The 19,873-nt window shown below is 38.5% G+C and overlaps 1 protein-coding gene across 1 annotated transcript in view; it reads left to right on the forward strand.

Moving 5' to 3' along the window:
• The window catches only part of LAMA2 (laminin subunit alpha 2), a 699,730-nt gene that overhangs the window by 618,724 nt on the left and 61,133 nt on the right, over positions 1-19,873 (forward strand). The window contains exons 46-51 of the mRNA XM_002690220.6: positions 2,005-2,148; positions 3,144-3,277; positions 5,427-5,586; positions 9,937-10,061; positions 16,876-17,038; positions 17,700-17,844. Of these exons, the coding sequence (XP_002690266.2) occupies positions 2,005-2,148; positions 3,144-3,277; positions 5,427-5,586; positions 9,937-10,061; positions 16,876-17,038; positions 17,700-17,844 (871 nt within the window). The remainder of the gene's footprint in view (positions 1-2,004; positions 2,149-3,143; positions 3,278-5,426; positions 5,587-9,936; positions 10,062-16,875; positions 17,039-17,699; positions 17,845-19,873) is intronic.

Consider the following 19,873-nt stretch of genomic DNA (forward strand, 5'->3'; position numbering starts at 1 on the left):
TTTGGTTCAGTTGCTGCAAATTCCTAAAAACTCACTGTATCCTATACCTCTTCATGAACATCAAAAACATCTGAGAACTGCATTTTCCCTACCTGCCCTTCACCCGATTACCTTTTTCTTGCTTCACTTTATCCTTTTTTTTAGTCTCTAAGCCCCTGGATAACCCTTTGTATAGCTGCTACTTATCATGTAACACCCTTTGCCAACCTCTACTGCACATCTGCTTTATAGTATTAACTTCAGAGTAAAAGTTATCCATTTTCTGGTTCTATTTCTCTGTAACTTATTTTGATTCATGTACTCTTAGCATTTTATGTAGAAGGGAAATCCTGTCATTTGTGAAACAAAGAACTAACCTCTTAACTGAAAATCATATAAGCAGGAAGACAAAATCTCCAGCACTTTAAGGCAAATACTCTGGTGACCAGAGTGGACCTCAGTACTGGCCTCCTCAGTTAGCAGTCTGGGTCCCATCCTTAGGGGAAAGGTAAGGGCAGGCAGAGCCATCTACGCAACAGGCTCCCTAGATGATTCCAGCCCAGGCCTCTCAAAGAGCTCCACTAGGGTGAGCCCCTGTTTCTTCTCAGCACACTCTTTCCTTTACTTGGGGGTGCAGTTTGGAAAGCAGATTAGGTGAAGAAACAGTACAAATATATGACTTACACTGGATCTGTAGGAGGTTCAAGAGATCTGCTATATCCCCAAGATCTGCTATATTTTTTGGAACCAAAAGTCTCTCCTTAGCTTTCTCTTTTGAATCTAACCAATTTTGAATCCAGCACATCCTCTGTGTGGTCTGCGTCACCCTTGGGAGGGGTCCTGTGCTATCTTACACCATCCCTTCTTAGACTCTTTAAGACACCTCCTTGTCTCACCAGAAGAAGGAGACTGGTTTGGTGTCCCAGGCTATCTCCCTTTGAGTCTGCACAGCCCTTTTATGGAGGTAACAGTGATACACACCCCTTGGCTTCTCCCAAGTGTGAAAGTGCTATAAAGAATGAAAAAATGAAAATTCACCCCCAGTGAGGACTAAGAGGCTTCTGGAAGCCAAGAATTTAAATCAGTGGTGTAGAGACATTTTATATGTGTCTCTACCTCCTACTTTGAGCACTGACACTAACAAAGTAACAGAATCTCTCTCTGAGTCCAAGCAACTACATTGCTATCTTAAAAGCACCCCTTTGATGGTACACAGAAATGAAAGAAAATTAAATGGAATAATCAACTAGTGTTATTTGTGATTGAGGAAAGGCTCCCTAACTGTAAGTAAAAACTGGTATGAACAGTGTCAGCTCTATTCATATAGGAATTTCTTTCTTAGCAATTTATAGTAATTTTTGAAGTACCAGTCAAAAGAAAAAGGAGCTGTTAAATACATTAGTGATGATAGCCACTGGAAATTGTTTCCATCCCATTTCCTGGAAGCTTAATAAAAAGATATAATTTATTCTGAAATATATGTTCAGAGTGAAATGATTAGATTCTTCTTATTGTTAGAACATCTAGAACAAAATCTAGTTGGGCTCTTTCAACTGTAAGAATATGAGAAGGTCGGTAATTTCCTCTCAAAAATTAAAAGAAAAATGATTTCCTATTTTAAGTGATGCTACAATCACTGAAATTTGAATTGTAAAATTTCATTAAACAACCTGAATGAAGATCTGTACCATTAGCTTCATGTAAAATCATCTTTTGAGAATGTTCTGCTATTCATAAAGGAGTAAGGTATGAAGGTAAGAATTTGTTAGTTGTATGCTTCCAAAAATAGTGATGTGTTAGCAAGCCATGGAACTGTGAACAGCTCATTGTCAAGATGCTGGTGGAAAGGTGTTTCTCTGGGCTCTCATTAATGAGTATAATGGTGTCTGCATATGGGCATCATACTACTCGATGGTGGAAAATAACTTCAAAGAAGAGATGATGACGGCTCTGTGGTTGTTTGGAACTACTTCAAACTTTCTGAGAGATTTAGTCTTGGTTCTTTGTACACTATTTTTCTTGAAGATCAAAGTATCTGTGTCTTCGGGAGGTGACTGCATTCGAACATACAAGCCAGAAATCAAGAAAGGAAGCTACAATAATATCATTGTCAATGTAAAGACGGCTGTTGCAGACAACCTCCTTTTCTATCTTGGAAGTGCCAAATTTGTAAGTCTAACATTCAACTTTTCTTTGGCCCACTGTGTATGTGTACCATCAGGTTAATTCTGGTAGTGCAGAAAATGTATAGAATCTAATGACATTGTCCCAAAACTAAATAAGGTAGCCTTTCAGATTTGAAAACCTCAGAATCTTACCTCACAAAGTTCTGACATGTCAAGTTAGAAAGCAATTGAAATGAAAACTTTTTACAGTGCTTAGGCATATCTGCTTTCATGTGTAAGTCCACCAACATTTATTTTTCAACTATATTTTCAGATCCAACTATTCAAGAAGAAAGATTAACAGGGATAAAGCTTTTTAAAAAAAACAAACAAACTTTAAGAAATTACAATGAACATTCATGTGAAATGAAATGGAAAATTGTGTACTAATTTCTTATCAGTGAAAACTCTTCTGATTTGTGTTGAGTTTATGACTCAAATTGAAATAACAGAAATTGTATCTACACAAGCTCACCCCAAACTTCTAGTTCCTTTCACTTGACCCATGTGACTTTATATGCATGGAGACCTTCCGAAATGAATGACTTTTCAACAGAGCACTTACCGCATAAATCATTACTTGGAATTTAGGTGAGAAATTCTGGATCACCTTGGGTGAAAAGTCATATCTGGCCCCTCAAAAACATCAGCACCCATGGTGAAAATGAATTCTGAACCCAAAAATTTGCTTTTATCTCCAGGATCAATATGAGAAAAGGCATTTGTCTCAATGTTAGACCTAACTAGAATTGGTTGAATTAACACATTTGCCTCAGCACTGTATCATACATATATATGGACATTGCATTATTAAGATACAGTAATAAAGTTATTTATTGTTTAATAAATAATAGTAAACCATAGTATTTGGGGATTTTTATTGTGATGCATCTACTTATTTCACAGATCTATAAATGGCACCCATTGAAAAGACTCTGCTGGCCTCCTCGTTCATGGTGCCTTGTATCTGATGTCTATTGTTCTGTTTCTGTGCACTAGGTTGACTTTCTGGCTATAGAAATGCGTAAAGGCAAAGTAAGCTTCCTCTGGGATGTTGGATCTGGAGTTGGGCGTGTCGAGTACCCAGATTTAACTATTGATGACTCATACTGGTACCGTATTGAGGCATCGAGGTAACTATCTCAATAGAGATTAAGATCATTGACAGAATTTTGAAGTAGTTTCCTAGATTATATGAAAATTTTTATTTCTGTTTCAAGAGGGTAGTTGTGTAGGTATGTAACAGGTATTTTACATTGCATACAGATATTTTATATTGTATACATGTGTAAGTGTCTGTGATGGTATCTTTGTAGAATGTGTTAGGAGCTAACAAACTTTCAAGATACTGAACAGAATGACCAGTCTTTTCTGGCCCCCTCATTTGATTGTTCCGTAGAAACATTCAGGTTAAGTTGTTTTCTGTCATCTGAAGAAGTACTGAGACTTGCCCTCATTCAATACAATCCAGAGCATAAAAGCTGTCTTTTTTATTTAGAGCTGTATGGGCTATTTGTGTACTTGGGAGAGCAATCCCTTCTCTGATGTTTTTACATATATACTCTATGTATAAAATAGGTAATTAATGAGAACCTACTGGACAGCACAGGAAACTCTACTCAGTGCTTTGTGATGACCTAAATGGGAAGGAAATCTAAAAAAGAGGGGATATATGTATATGCATAACTGATTAACTTAGCTGTACAGCAGAAACTAACACAACATTGTAAAGCAACAGTGCTCTAATAACAATTTTTTATAAAATAAAAAGAGGAGCTACTATTGGTGCCTATCTTTGGTGCAAAGCTCCTCTTTTAGTCTACATAGCAGCCTTGGCTTACTGTGTAGTTATCTAAATGCCGGCACGAATATATAAGATCAGGTCCACACTATTTAAAATGGAAGGAATGGGAAATTGATTAATTCTATCTTTGATGCTTTAGTTAATTAACTTCTAACAGTGTGCAGATTACTTGTAGAATCCATTCTTGTCCTTGATACTTGCTCTTAGTTTCTGATCTTCTTTTTCTAATTTTCAACTGCCTACTAAATACAAAACAGCTGAGAGGTTTTGTTAAATGCCACGGGAAGTAGATCAGAGTTGGGTAAAGAGGACTTAAAAGATCTGGTGATTGTTGAATCTAGGTTATGGATACATAGAATGAAATTCTATGTGTGTATATGTTTAATTTTTCACAATTAAAAGTTTCTTGAAGAAACTTAATAAGAAGAAATATCTTTAATTCCTTTTAAGATCTTAAATGAAACTGTGTGTGTGAGAGAGAGAGAGACAAAGAAAGGGAGGAGACAGCAATAGATAAAATGCTTGCATTTGTGATGGTAGGGGGGATTAAGTACTTTACAGGACTTAAGAATGCTTATATTTGCAAAGTACAGTTCTTCTATTAGAAGATATGTATTCCGTTAAACAAGAACTCTTTTTGATAAATTCATTCTATTTTTCCATGTATTTCAGTTAATGCTGCACCCTCAAAGATAAGCTTACCAAAACGAGACGGCAGGGAGAGAAAAAAGACGAAGTTTTGTTATAACTGCTCGTCTCATAAAAGAGTTCAGATTTTCATGTTTAACAACACAAGGGAACCAAACAGTTTAAAAAAAGAGTGAATTACAATAATAATAGCTTCTGAAATTCTGTTAATTGAATCTAAATGTGAAGTTCTTCTATGCAATTCGTATGCACAACTCTGAAGCCTGGATGTTACAGTGTACACAATAAGATGGTTTGCCAAACACTAAATGATGCACAATTCCAGGAACAACTACAGCAAATTTGAATCCAAGAGATAGTCAGGGATTTTTAGGAGAAATTATGCAGTTTATAATGCAGAAGGGTGGCTTATTCAGAGTTCACTTGCTGAATTAAATTAGGCAAAATGCTAAATGAAGTAATATAGCATTATTTAAACAGTCCATGTAGGTAAATAGCACATTGTTTTGTAAAGTACAAGGGAAAAGACTCTCCATCTAACCAACAGCCATTCCATCGGCTAGTTGCTGCTATGTCATTTCCTATCAATGGACACAGTCAGAATCAGGGTATATTGCTCAGTGGTCCTGGTTGAATTTGATGGGAAACATACAGCAGAGATCAGACTCTGGATTTTGATTTGCAGTTTAATGAATCTGGAATATTTGAAGCTAAATTCCAAAACAAGTCTCTACATTTTATATGTTTTAAATCTGAAGTGATCAGAAATGTGACACATACTTCATTTTTCTCTATTTTCTTTCATTTCATTCCAACACGTACCCTGGAAGAACTGGAAGAAATGGAACTATTTCCGTGAGAGCTCTGGATGGACCCAAAGCCAGCATTATGCCCAGTACATACCATTCAGCATCACCTCCTGGGTACACTATTCTAGATGTGGATGCAAATGCAATGCTGTTTGTTGGTGGCTTGACTGGGAAATTGAAGGTAGTGTTCTTCTCCCCGTCCATCTCTGTAGATAATTCCTGGCATGATGACTTTGAACAAAGACAGGACACAAAACTGCAAAAGCTTGACAGCTTTTTACTTAATTTGTTTTTATGAAAACATGGATATACTTTGAGTAAGAATTTTCTTCCTCAAATATCCAATCTGAAAACATAATCTTTTTAAACCTATGTGTATTTACTTACACAGTTATTGTTTTGCCCTAATCCGTGGCATCAATTTTTTGATATTATTTTAGTTACTTCAAGAGCAAAGTGTTTTTTAATGATACCTCATTTTCTGAATCAATTTATGATTTATTGATATGAAGTGCTATAAAGTTCAAATTCACATCTAATTAAAAGATTTATGAATACCTTGGGAAATATCACAGGAGCCATAAGCCTTCAAATCATGATCTGATTTTTAAAGTTTTCAAGTTGCTCTTCTCGTTCTTATCAAGTAATGCACTTAATATTCATAATTGCTTCGTGACAGGTCCTTGTGCATTGCAAATTGTAAAGTGCCTGCATTTTAGAGAAGCTCGTGTTGATTAGATGGAATTAGGTTTTGGAAAACGACCTGGGGGTGAGACGTAAGAGCACAACCAAATATAATGGGTAATCCTGGGCTTGTCAGAATCATCCTGGAATAAGATTAGTCAGAAAATGTGAAAAGCCAGGGTGACCCCAAATTTATGAGAAGTCAACCTTCATATAGAGTGAGGTTGTTTTGTTTGCTTTGTGTATGAGATGTGATTCTAAAGTATTGGAATGGATTCCATAACTACACATTAAAATCACCCTCTTTTCTTAGAGCTGCATATAAATGTATATGGTACATAGTAATATACAGTCATACACCCCACTGCAGTACTCTTGCCTAGAAAATCCCATGGACAGAGGAGCCTGGTAGGCTGCAGTCCATGGGATCACTAAGAGTCGGACACGACTGAGCGACTTCACTTTCACTTTTCACTTTCATGCATTGGAGAAGGAAATGGCAACCCACTCCAGTGTTCTTGCCTGGAGAATCCCAGGGACAGGGGAGCCTGGTAGGCTACCGTCTATGGGGTCACACAGAGTCGGACACGACTGAAGTGACTTAGCATAGCATAGCATAGCATCAGAAAGATAAATACAGGGGTAGCACAGAGTTATATTCGCCTGCAATGTAGGAAACACAGGAGATATGCATTCCTTCCCTGGGTTGGAAAGATCCCCTGAAGGAGGAAATGGCAACCCACTCCAGTATTCTTGCCAGGAAAAGCCCACAGATAGAGGAGCCTGGTAGGCTACAGTCCATGAGGTCGCAAGGAGTCAGATACAACTTAGCAACTGAGCACGCACACACACACACACACACACACACACCCCCCAGAAAGAAAAAAAAGAAAGAAAATTTGAAATTAAATCCGGGCTGAATTTCCTGCTCTATCACTTGCTAAAATATGACCTTAGGCAAGTCACTTAACCCCTTGGGCTTCAGTTTCCTCAACTAGAAAAGTAAGATAAAAATATCTACACTGCTTGCATACTGTAGGATAATATGTAGTAATAAACTCTTATAACATTTATATAATCCTTACTATGTGCTAAGTAATGTTCTAAGTAATTTTACATGAATTAACAATTTTCATAACAACCCCAAAATGTAGATAAAAGCCTCATTTTATACTTAAGAACTCTATATAAGAAATAAATTAAATGATTCACCCAAGATTACATGAAAGTGAGTGGTGGAACTGCAATCTGAACACTTGTTACCAGGCATAAGAATCTCTATTATTAACTACCATCCCTTACTACCACAATGAATAGTGAGATTATATGCATAAAATTTATAACAAATGCCTAGGATATGGTGCTATGTGTTGTCACTTCAGTAATATCTGACTCTTCGCAACCCTATGGGCTGTAGCCTACCAGACTCCTCTGTGCATGGGAGTCTCCAAGCAAGAATACTGGAGTGGGTTGCCATGCCCTCCTCCAGAGGATCTTCTCAACCCAGGGATCAAGCCCTGGTGTCCCACATTGTAGGAGGATTCTTTACCATCTGGTAGTCACACCTTAAATTGCACCTTAAATAATTCTTATTATTCAGATGTCACAAGGCATAAAAAAACTGATTTATGCCAGTATGAGGGGCAAAAAGTAAAGGCAAATGCAATCTATAGAAAATCTTAACCATTTTGACCAAGAGTTTCAAGGTTCCTGCCATACCATTACACGAACCAAAAACTGAAACAAGTAACTATATCGACATGTTAATGAAAATTCACAGGAGCAGGAAATATCCCAGGTATAATTTTTATAATACAAGAGGAAAAACAAAAAGCAAGTAGACTTCACGAGTAGGATAATCAGCCTTTGGAAAATTAAGGGAAGATTCCACAGATAACAGAGAATCCCAAGGACTGTCCTTAACTTGTAAATGTCAGTGTCTGACCAACATTTCTTCTCCATGGCAATGCCCCACTTGATCATAGCAGTAGCAAGATGTACATGTTCATGACTTTAACCTAAATTATAACTACAAATGTTTAACTGCTCTATGACTATCTTCTTATATTTGTTCTAAAATCCAAACATGTCAATTCACTTTTTCCTTTCAGGTTACTCAGATAAATGTGGATTCACTTTGGCAGAGTGTTGTAGAATTGTAACATTATCAATGCCAAAGTGAACAGTTGTTTAAATTACAGCAAGTTTCTCTAGAGAGAATTGGATCATTCTCCTCCTTCTTAACTGTTATATACCAAGAATTGACATGGACATACTGCTGTATTTAAAACAGATAACCAACAAGGACCTACTGTGTAGCACAGGGAACTCAGCTGAATATTCTGCAATAACCTAAATGGGAAAAGCATTTGAAAAGGAATAGATGTGTATATATATATAACTGAATCACCTTGTTGTACATCTGAAACTAACACAACATGGTTAATCAACTATAGTGTATGTGCTCAGTCATGTCTGACTCTTTGTGATCCATGGACTGTAGTCTGCCAGGCTCCTCTCTCCATGAAATTCTCCAGGCGATAATACTGGGGTGGGTTGCCATTCCCTTCTCCAGAGGATGTTCCCAACCCAGGAATCGAACCCACATCTCTTGCTTTTCCTGCTTTGGCAGACGGGTATGCTCCAATATAAAATAAAAATTTTAAAAAGACCTTTCCCTGTAAGAATGACACTAAGGTTGTCATTCAACAAATGTTTATTCTGCCCTTATTAGATCTCAGGCTCTGTGCTATGTATGCCCCCAAGCAACAACCGCAGGGTCCCTTCTCTTACAAATTGACTCTGTCCCTTCATTCTCCTGCACTAGAAACCTACTTGAATATAAAAGGAAATGAAAAACGGGACAGCAGTATCACAGGGTAATCTATATGCAAGCATTTGTTTCCCTTTGTCAGTATCTACCATTTCTCATATGGAGAAGGAAATGGCAACCCACTCCAGCATGCTTGCCTAAGAAATCCCATGGACAAAAGAGTCAGACACAAGTTAGCAACTCAGCAACAACAACCCTTTCTCGTAATCTCTGGAAAGAAATCATCTTAGTGGTGTAGGAGCACTAGCATTTATTAAACACCATCTCTGTGCCAGGCATTGAATGTGAAACCATAAATTAATTCTCTTATATAATTGTCCTAATAATCCTGTGTTACAGACCAAGAAGAAAACAGAACCTCAAAGAGAATAAGCAGTTCATTTAAAGTCAGAAGCATGGAGTGTTTATTTTACTAATGGTGATAAACTGATATAGCACAGAATAATCAGGATCTGAGGATATATTATTGTACGGTTAAAAAATGAATATGTACACAACCAAGATTTTTACAAAGAGTGGATAATAACTACTCAAGATTCTTCTGCTCAGATAACAACTCTCATGAATACTGTAGGACTTTCCTGGCACTTCAGTGGTAAAGAGTCCGCCTGCCAACGCAGGAGATGCAAATTCAATCCCTGGGTTGGGAACCTCCCCTGGAGAAGAAAATGGCAACCCACTCCAGTATTCTTGCCTGGGAAATCTCATAGAGGAGCTTGGTAGGCTACAGTCCATGGGACCTCAAAGAGTTGCATGCAACTAAATGACTAAACCCCAGGTTCAATCCTTGGGTCGGAAAGGTCCCCTGGAGAAGGGAATGGCAACCCACTCCAGTATTCTTGCCTGGAGCATCCCATGAACAGAGGAGCCTGGCAGGCTACAGTCCATGGGGTCACAAAGGGTCAGACATGACTGAGCAACTAACACTTAGTTACTTAAGCAACTAAACAACACCAGCATGGATTCTCTAAGGGTTTTTTTGTGAAATTCTAACAAATATGTTTCTCTCTGCAGAAGGCTGACGCTGTACGTGTTATCACATTCACTGGCTGTATGGGAGAAGCATACTTTGACAGCAAACCTATAGGATTGTGGAATTTCCGAGAAATAGAAGGTGACTGCAAAGGATGCACCGTCAGGTTAGTTAAGAGCAGGGCTCTCCTAACGTCTGTCTGGCCTGTGCATCACAAAAGCTTTAATTTTATTGTGCAGTGTTGCATTATCATGTGGATGGTAAGCAAGAAGTTTGAAGTGATTGTGTTCAAAGGTAGATTTACTAGGAGGCGAAGTAACCTCAAGTCCTCCCCCAGTTTGCGTAGGCACTTTCCAAGGCCTTGGGAACTACCCTAGCACTTTGACATGGTCATATGTTTTTGTAAAATTTGTAAAGGTAAGATATTTCAGGGCTTCCCAGGTGTCTCAGTGGTAAAGAATCCACCTGCCAAGCATGAGATGAGGATTCGATCCCTGGGTTGGGAAGATTCCCTGGAAAAGGAAATGGCAACCCATACCATTATTCTTGTCTGGGAAATCCCATGTAGAGGGGAGCCTGGCAGGCTACAGTCCATGAAGTCACAAAGAGTTGGATGTGACTTAGTGACTAAATAACAATAGCAAGGTATTTTAGCCTCAATCAGTTAAGACTACTATCTCTTTCCACTCCAACTTACCTTTGTGTTCAGGAAGTGTTGGGTCTCTGTGGCTCTTTTATACTCATATTTCAGTTTTACTTAAAGAAAGCTCTCCTTAACTGATTAAACTGAAGGCCCCTCAGAGTCTGGATTCACTCTGTTTATGTTTACAAGAAAATATAGAACCATACTGCAGGTTTTGTCTCCTACAGGATTTATGAAATGACACATAGCATCCTGTAAGTGTTTCAGGTGGAAACCCATCGGACTTGAAGATTTTAAGTGGGAAAGGAAAAACAGAGGTCAAGATAGGCCAGGAGAAAGTTTCATAATAACCATCATTAATTATAAGATAGAGGTTAGAATGTTGAAATTCAAAAATATTTATCAAGCATATAAAACATATATAAATATTCTTATATAAACCTGAATAGAACACGTAAAAAATTAAGTAGAAGTAGAGGATTTCTTTCCATGGACGGAGGAGCCTGGTAGACTGCAGTCCATGGGGTCCCTAAGAGTCAGACACGACTGAGCGACTTCACTTTCACTTTTCCCTTTCATGCATTGGAGAAGGAAATGGCAACCCACTCCAGTGTTCTTGCCTGGAGAATCCCAGGGACGGGGGAGCCTCGTGGGCTGCTGTCTATGGGGTCGCACAGAGTCGGATATGACTGAAGCAACTTAGCAGCAGCAGCAGCAGTAGCAGCAGCAGAGGATTTCTCTGCATAAAAACTTAAAGGCCACTGATCAACTGAGACTACAATTTTAATTATATTTAGTTAAAGCTATAAAATGTAAATTAAAACCTGGAAGCTTAATCAATACACATAGTAACTCTAAAATAATTAGGTGCTAAGGAGTTTATATTTTTTATTTCTAATATAAAGAGAACATGTACATTGCTAGAACCTAAATTCTCCATTAATGTAGCACAGAGTACTTCATGTCTCTAGAGTTTTATAGAAGAAAGTAGCCTCAAAATATTCTCTCCCCAAAAGTTTTAACTTTCATCTTTCTATTTTTTTTTTTTTGTCATCATGAACTTTTCAACTTGGCATTGAAGACAATTTGAAAGTCTGATCCATTCATGGTTTATAGTGGTTTTGTTCATAATCTTTGATAAAATCTAATATAGAATGTTGTCTGTAAAATGATTTCAATACAAGGACAATGAAGTCTACATTATCATTCCGCTACTCACAAATCAACACCAACTTTTCCCTAAACATTTCTTCGGTAAATTTATAAGTAGAATTTTCAAAAGTGTATTGTCAACCAAACATCTAAAGCATTTAAATGTCCTTTCAGCCATGCATATTATGTAAGACTATAGCATTGCTAATTATCAGTTCTGCAAAGATCTCAGGCCTTCATGTCCTCCTTTCCCAATTTTAAACCAGTCTTGTTCCATGTCCAGTTCTAACTATAGCTTCTTGACCTGCATACAGGTTTCTCAAGAGGTAGATAAGGTGGTCCGTATTCCTGTCTCTTTAAGAATTTTCTACAGTTTGTTGTAATCCACACAGTCAAAGGCTTTGGCATAGTCAATAAAGCAGAATGAAATGTTTTTCTGGAATTCTCTTGCTTTTTCTGTGATCCAACAGATTTGATCTCTGGTTCATCTGCCCTTTCTAAATCTAGCTTAAACATCTGGAAGTTCTCAGTTCAAGTACTGTTGAAGCCTAGCTTGAAGGGTTTTGAGAATTACCTTGCTAGCATGTGAAATCAGTGCACTGTGTGATAGTTTTAACATTCTCTGGTGCTGCCTTTTTTGGGGTTGGAAGGAAAACTGACCTTTTCCAATCCTATGGCCACTGCTGAGTTTTCCAATTTGCTGACATGCTGAGTGCAGCACTTTAACAGCATCATTTTTAGGATTTAAGTGGCTCGGCTGGAATTACATCACCTCTAGTAGCTTTGTTCATAGTAATTCTTCCCATGGCCCACTTGACTTCACACTCCAGGATGTCTGGTTCTAGGTGAGTGATCACACCATCATGGTTATCTGATTCATGAAGATCTTTTCTGTATGGTTCTTCTGTGTATTCTAGCCACCTCTTCTTAATATCTTATGCTTCTGTTAATTCCACACCATTTCTGTCCTTTATTGTGCCCATCTTTGTATGAAATGCTCCCTTGGTATGTCTTGAAGAGATCTTATCTTTACCATTCTATTGTTTTCCTCCGTTTCCTTGCGTTGCTCATTGAGGAAGCCTTTCTTATCTCTCTTTGCTATTCTTGGAACTCTGAATTCAAATGAGTATATCTTTCCTTTTCTCCTTTGCCTATAGCTTCTCTTCTTTTCTCAGCTGTTTGTAAGGCCTCCTCAGACCACAATTTAGCCTTTTTGCATTTCTTTTTCTTGGGGATGGTCTTGATCCCTGCTTCCCATACAGTGTTACAAACCTCTGTCCATTCTGTCTACCAAATCTAATCCCTTGAATCTATTGTCAATTCCACTGTATAATCATAAGGAATTTGACTTAGGTCATACATGAATGACTTAAGGGTTTTCCCTACTTTCTTCAGTTTAAGCCTGAATTTTGCCATAAGGAGGTGATGATCTGCGCCACAGTCAGCTCCAGGCCTTTTTACTGACTGTATAGGGCTTCTCCATCTTTGGCTGCAAAAAATATAATCAGTCTGATTTTGGTATTGACTGGGGATGTCCACGTATAGAGTCGTCTCTTGTGTTGTTGGAAGAGGGTATTTGCTATGACCAGTGTGTTCTTTTGGCAAAACTGTTAGCCTTTGCCCTGTGTCATTTTGTAATCCAAGGCCAAAAGTTCCTGTTACTCCAGGTATTTCTTGACTTCCTACTTTTGCATTCCAATCCCCTATGATGAATAGGACATTTTTTTTCTTTCTTTCTTTCTTTTATTTTTTTTTTTTTTGCTGTTAGTTCTAGGTCTTATAGGTCTTCATAGAACCACCCAGCTTCAACTTCTTTGACATTAGCAGTTGGGGCTTAGACTTGGATTACTGTGATGTTGAATGGTTTTCCTTGGAAATGAACTGAGATCATTCTATCCTACTTGATATTGTACCTGAGTACTATATTTCCAACTCTTTTGTTGACCATAAGGGCTACTCCATTACTTCTAAGGGATTCTTGCCAACAGTCCTAATCTGAAGTAAATTCTCCCATTCCTGTCCATTTTAGTTCACTGATCCCTAAAATGCCAGTGTTCACTCTTGCCATCTCCTGTTTGACCACTTCCAAATTACCTTGATTCATGGACCTAACATTCCAGGTTCCTGTGCAATATTGTTCTTAAAACATTGGACCCTACTTTCACCACCAGATACATCCACAACTGGACATTGTTTCCGCTTTGGCTCAGCCTCTTCATTCATCCTAAAGCTATTTCTCTGCTCTTCCCCGGTAGCATATTGGATACCTACCAACCCGGGAGGCTCATCTTCCAGTTTCATATCTCTTTGCCTTTTCATACTGTTCATGGAGCTCTCGAGGCAAAAATCCTGAAGTGATTTGCCATTCCTGTCTCCAGTAGACCATGTTTTTCAGAACTCTCCACCATGACCTGTCCATTTTGGGTGGCCCTGCACAGCATGGCTCTAGCTTCACTGAGTTGTACAAGGCTGTGATCCATGTGATCATTTTGGTTAGCTTTCTGTGGTTGTGGTTTTCTTTCTGGAGGCTGTGAGATAATCATTTATTAATTATAAAAGAATAGTCACTCTTCCTAGTAAATATATTGAAAATGAATAGGAAAACTCTAGTATAATGTTAGCTGTTGAAATGTTATGGACTATGATTGGAAAGATTCATTTTTCCCCAACCTCAAAGTCACCAATTTGAAGCCAGGTTTACCTGGTTTTTGATTAATGAATTAAACAAAATAGCCTGATCTACAACTGTATGTTTTGCTGCTCTTATACAAAACTCCTGCTTGCAGATTTGCCTGTTGCTTGAACAGAAGAATCTGTTACAGGGTTGAAGTGGGAATAGGCTTTAGAAATCGTTCACTGATCTAAACCTCTCATCTCAGAATGGAGACACTGAGAAATGAGGTGCTACGTGACTTCTGAGATTCCACATCAGACTCCAGATTACCTGCCATCTACTCTGCTGTTTTTTCCATTATGTGTTGAGGAAATTAATATATTAAGGCCATAATAACATCATTATACAAATGTGACATTTTTTTATTCCAGTGCTTATTCTGACATCATGTAGTGAAATTTTATGTTTTTTTCTTTTCGAGTTGTAACAATGCTTTGGGCCAAAGCATTTGGGAAACTGTCAGTGGTGATCTCCACACCCTTTCTGGAGTTTTTGTTGATAGCATGGTGGTACATAATGCAAAATCCAAGTATTTGAGACCCTCACGGACCTTCTACTTAGTAGAGTCTACATTACATTTTCTTACCTCTAACATCATGATATTCCAGATTCTAATGGATTTTTAATAATGATGAAAGAAGACCAAACTCATCATTTATTCACTAAATTTATTCACTAAATTATACTGTTGATAAGCTGATTTAGTCCTGCAAACCTTTCAGTTAACACTTTTCATGAATATTGAAAAAGCATCTTTTAAGCTTTAAGCTACAGTATACAAAAATATATCAATCTGATTTTATACCTATTTAGATATAACTTACAATTACATGATTGTGACAAATACAGAGAAGACTCTTCCCTTCCTTTTGTCTTCAGAGTTTTATATTTCTCTCTTTTCCAGAAACAGAGAGGAAGCCAACTTGTCTAAAATGCAAAACAGTTATTCTTCCGCAAGCCCATTAATGTTGTACACTATTATTTTTCTCATTATCCAAGATTTCATACAAATAATAGTCTCAGTTATTGTTATTTCACATTACTATATTTCTCAATAGCTCTTCTCTACTCTTAAGTTAATACAACAGTCCAGTTTCACAGATTCAAATATAAACTAAGATGCAGATATTTAAAGTTTAAAAATATCTCCACAGTCAAGACTTATGCTGTTAACATCAGTTAGGTAAGATAGATAGATGATAACTTTTCTTTTGAAAAAGAAATATTTTTAAACGCTATATTTACAAGACATATCTTGCTGCTGCTACTGCTAAGTCGCTTCAGTCGTGTCCAACTCTGCACGACCCCATAGATGGCAGCCCACCAGGCTCCCCCGTCCCTGGGATTCTCCAGGCAAGAACACTGGAGTGGGTTGCCATTTCCTTCTCCAATGCACGCAAGTGAAAAGTGAAAGTGAAGTCTCTCAGTCGTGTCTGACTCTTAGCAACCCCATGGACTGCAGCCCACCAGGCTCCTCCATCCATGGGATTTTCCAGGCAAGAGTACTGGAGTGGGGTGCCATTGCCTTCTCCAGACATATCTTAATATTCATTAATTATTCAACCAGTACTGACTGAACATGTATTCTCTGTGAGGCAATTTGATTTACTAATATCCCTGTCATTCCACAAATATTTACCAGCTTCTACTATGAGCCAAGTATTGCACTGGATGCTGAGCTTGTGCTTGAAATGGAGCCTGACCCATAAGCACTACTCGGCTTCATAGAGCTTACATACTGGGGAAGAAGACAGATCAACAGATCACACAGTTAGAGAAGCCCTTCATTGTCTGAATCTAATATGTCCCAGAAAATACAACTGAATATCCAGGGCTCAGAGAATAGGAGTCTATTTTCCATCATGGCTTTTCTTCTTACAACTTGTAAGTTAGCACCTTTCGACCACCTTCGCCCTTTTCATCCAACCTCTACTCCCTGTTACGTTATGTATTTGGTAAATGTAACAATGCATTCTTAGCATGTTCCAAAGTCCCACTAGTTCACACCACTAAGATACACTTAAACACCAACACAACTATCCATTAGGCACCTCAGCAAAAGGATTTAAAACATCATTGACCTAGTTATTGAACACTTAATGAAGTCCAGGTGAGAGATGGTGGTTACCTGGCCTGATGGTGACCCTGGAGAGGAGGGGAAGGATGGAAGATGTATCTGGGATTGTTCCTGCCCTACAACAGCCTACTTCCTGGTGGCTCAGATGGTAAAGTGTCTGCCTGCGATGCGGGAGACCCGGGTTCAATCCCTGGGTTGGGAAGATCTCCTGGAGAAGGAAATGGCAACCCACTCCAGTATTCTTGCCTGGAGAATCCCACAGACGGAGGAGCATGGTAGGCTACAGCCCATGGGGTCGCAAAAATTCGGACATGACTGAGGGAGTTTCACTTCACAACAGCTTACAACCCAGACTCACAAGATAGAGTGTGATGTATTGAAAATGGATGGATCATGTAGACATCGTCTGATTCATGTGAAATGTCTCTCTTCAGTCCACAGGTGGAAGATAGTGAGGGGACCATTCAGTTTGATGGAGAAGGCTATGCGTTGGTCAGTCGCCCCATTCGTTGGTACCCCAACATCTCCACTGTCATGTTCAAGTTCAGGACATTTTCTTCAAGTGCTCTCCTAATGTACCTTGCCACACGAGACCTGGTAAAGATGTGCACGGTTGATCTTTCACAATTGAAGATATGGTTTGCTTCTTTTTTTGTAGGGTTCCAGTGCAGTTATCAGTTATTGTTCAGAGGAGTCTGGGATGAGTGTGCATAGCCAAGAGTGGTGCATAATATTTATGTATTTCCATCAATAACTTTAATTACATATATAATTTAATTATCATTTATTTTCCGAATAACTGCCCTATAATTCTTTAAAAGAAACACCCAGTAAAGATTCCCTCTGTATAGAAACATGCAGCAGAAAAACACACTTCCTTAGCCTTCTTCTAAAGACCTTAGTGAAAAGGTGGTTCTAAACATCCTTATTATTTTTTCCAGGTCAGTGTTTCTTTGTAACTTCTTTCTGGGAACATCCTATTTAGTTTGCTTAATACAGTTTCAAAGGAACCCACTTTTTACTCCTGTCGTAAAAGGATACATCCTAGTAATTTGGCTTTGACCATTTGCACCATAACAACACACCCACAAACATTCATAAAATACTAACACCAATTCCATTTCCAAAAATGGATTTCACTTACAGATCAACACATTCAGTAATTTAACCATAAAGCCCTGTTACAAACCCCACAAAGTGAATACCCATATTTTTCTCTGTGTATCTAATCATTGGTGTATTTTTCCTCTATTAATAGAAGGATTTCATGAGTGTAGAGCTCACTGATGGGCACATAAAAGTCAGTTATGATCTGGGTTCAGGAATGGCTTCCGTTGTCAGCAATCAAAACCATAATGACGGGAAATGGAAATCATTCACCTTGTCAAGAATTCAAAAACAAGGTGAGTTTTTATAGTAATAATGCACTCTGAGCCTTAATCATGCTATCCAAAGCTCCCACGTATCTAATCATGAAGACCCTGTCTGTCACTTTAGGTACTCACAAATTCTGTGAAAAATTGATACAGTCATTTCTTTGGCTTAGATTACAGGTGGTTTGGGTTAGACATGACTGATTGAAGAGCCAAATGATTCTCTGTCATTTTCTTTTGAAAGTGAGAGCTTAATTTGAAAGCATAAAACTATCATACAACTTGTAAAATTATATCCTGTAGTAGATTTGAAAAGCTTGTATGCTTTCCTTTTCTTCCTGTTTTGCCAAGATGTTTCCTTTAGAATGGCCCACAGATAGAATTTGTACAGGCAATAGAGCACAGCTACCAATCCTTAGCTTTTTGAAAGTGCCAAAAATGTGTATGTGGACAAGCTAATAATTGATTAATAATGATGTAACATTTTTATGTTCTAGGACATTTTCAAAACACTTCCCAAACATTATTTGATTTGTTCATGTATTTTGTTCTGGTGGAGAAGGCAATGGCACCCCACTCCAGTACTCTTGCCTGGAAAATCCCACGGATGGAGGAGCCTGGTAGGCTGCAGTCCATGGGGTCGAGAAGAGTCGGACACGACTGAGCGACTTCACTTTCACTTTCCACTTTCATGCACTGGAGAAGGAAATGGCAACCCACTCCAGTGTTCTGGCCTGGAGAATCCCAGGGATGGGGGAGCCTGGTAGGCTGCAGTCCATGGGGTCACACAGAGTCGGACACAACTGGAGCAACTTAGCAGCAGCAGAGAAAAGAAAATGTAGACTCAAGCTTATATGTGGTCCCAAACATTTATACCTAAAATCTTACAACCAAGACAGAAATCCAAGACTATTAGGTGTCAGTGTGCTGCTATTGTTATCCTAGTATAATTCCCCTAATTCTGGGTACTATGGCATTGCTTGTATCTGCAAATTAAACTTTGATTCTTCTGTTTATATTATTAGACTTAATTCATTTTGAATATGCCAGTGTGACATTTCACAAAAATTTAGATATAACCTTGCACCGTCTTTCATTCCTACATTTAACACATATCTGCCAAATACCTAGTTAAGTACTGTGCTGTGCTTACTAGGTGTTTGGCAGATACAACTACAGTCATGTCATGGACTGTAGCCTGTCAGGCTACTCTGTCCATAAGGATTCTCCAGGCAAGAATACTGAAGTGGATAGCCATTCCCTTCTCCAGGGTATCTCCCCAACCCTGGTCACCCTCATTGAAGGCAGATGCTTTCCCATCTGAGCCACCAGGGAAGACCAAACATATTGGAGTGGGTAGCCTATTCCCTTCTCCAGGGGAACTTCCCAACCCAAGAATTGAACCAGGGACTCCTGCATTTCAGGGGGGATTCTTTACCAGCTGAGCTACTAGGGAAGCCCAGTAATTATTAGGCAAGAACAAAGTGAAGTCTGTGATAAGCCCCAGTCTTTAAGGAACTTGCAGTCTAAAGGGGAAGACAGACAAGTCAATCAGCAGTTAGAGTAGAAAGCTAATTACCATATGGAGATATGTACAGCAGGCTAGAAATCTCAGAAGAGAGAAACACTCAAGTCAGATCCAGAGGTCAGCCCTCAGGGAGTACCCTGATGCACAGGCAGGAGCAGAGGAGTTCTGTGGGTGAAAAACTCCTTTGGACAATTCAGAAAATTGAACGTTGTGTGAAATCCTGGAGGTCTCAGGGAGCATAATATTAATACAGCATCATATATCATCTCCAACTGCTTTTCCTTGGAACAGGAAACTCTGGAGAAACTCCTCAGTTTGGACAAAAACTGGTTTTGCATTTGTTTAATTAATTGGAATAGCTGTCTGTATACATTTTTCCCAAGCAAGAGAGGCACAAGGCACATTTATAGACTCTGGACAGTAGCTCAGAAAAAAGTTTAACTCTAATCTGACATTTCTGCAACTTCTCTGATCACCAAAATCCTTCCATACCTTATCAGCATGTGGCTGAACACACTTTGGGAAATGCTT

Source organism: Bos taurus, chromosome 9 (assembly GCF_002263795.3).
Source record: "Bos taurus isolate L1 Dominette 01449 registration number 42190680 breed Hereford chromosome 9, ARS-UCD2.0, whole genome shotgun sequence".
Lineage (NCBI taxonomy): Eukaryota > Metazoa > Chordata > Mammalia > Artiodactyla > Bovidae > Bos > Bos taurus.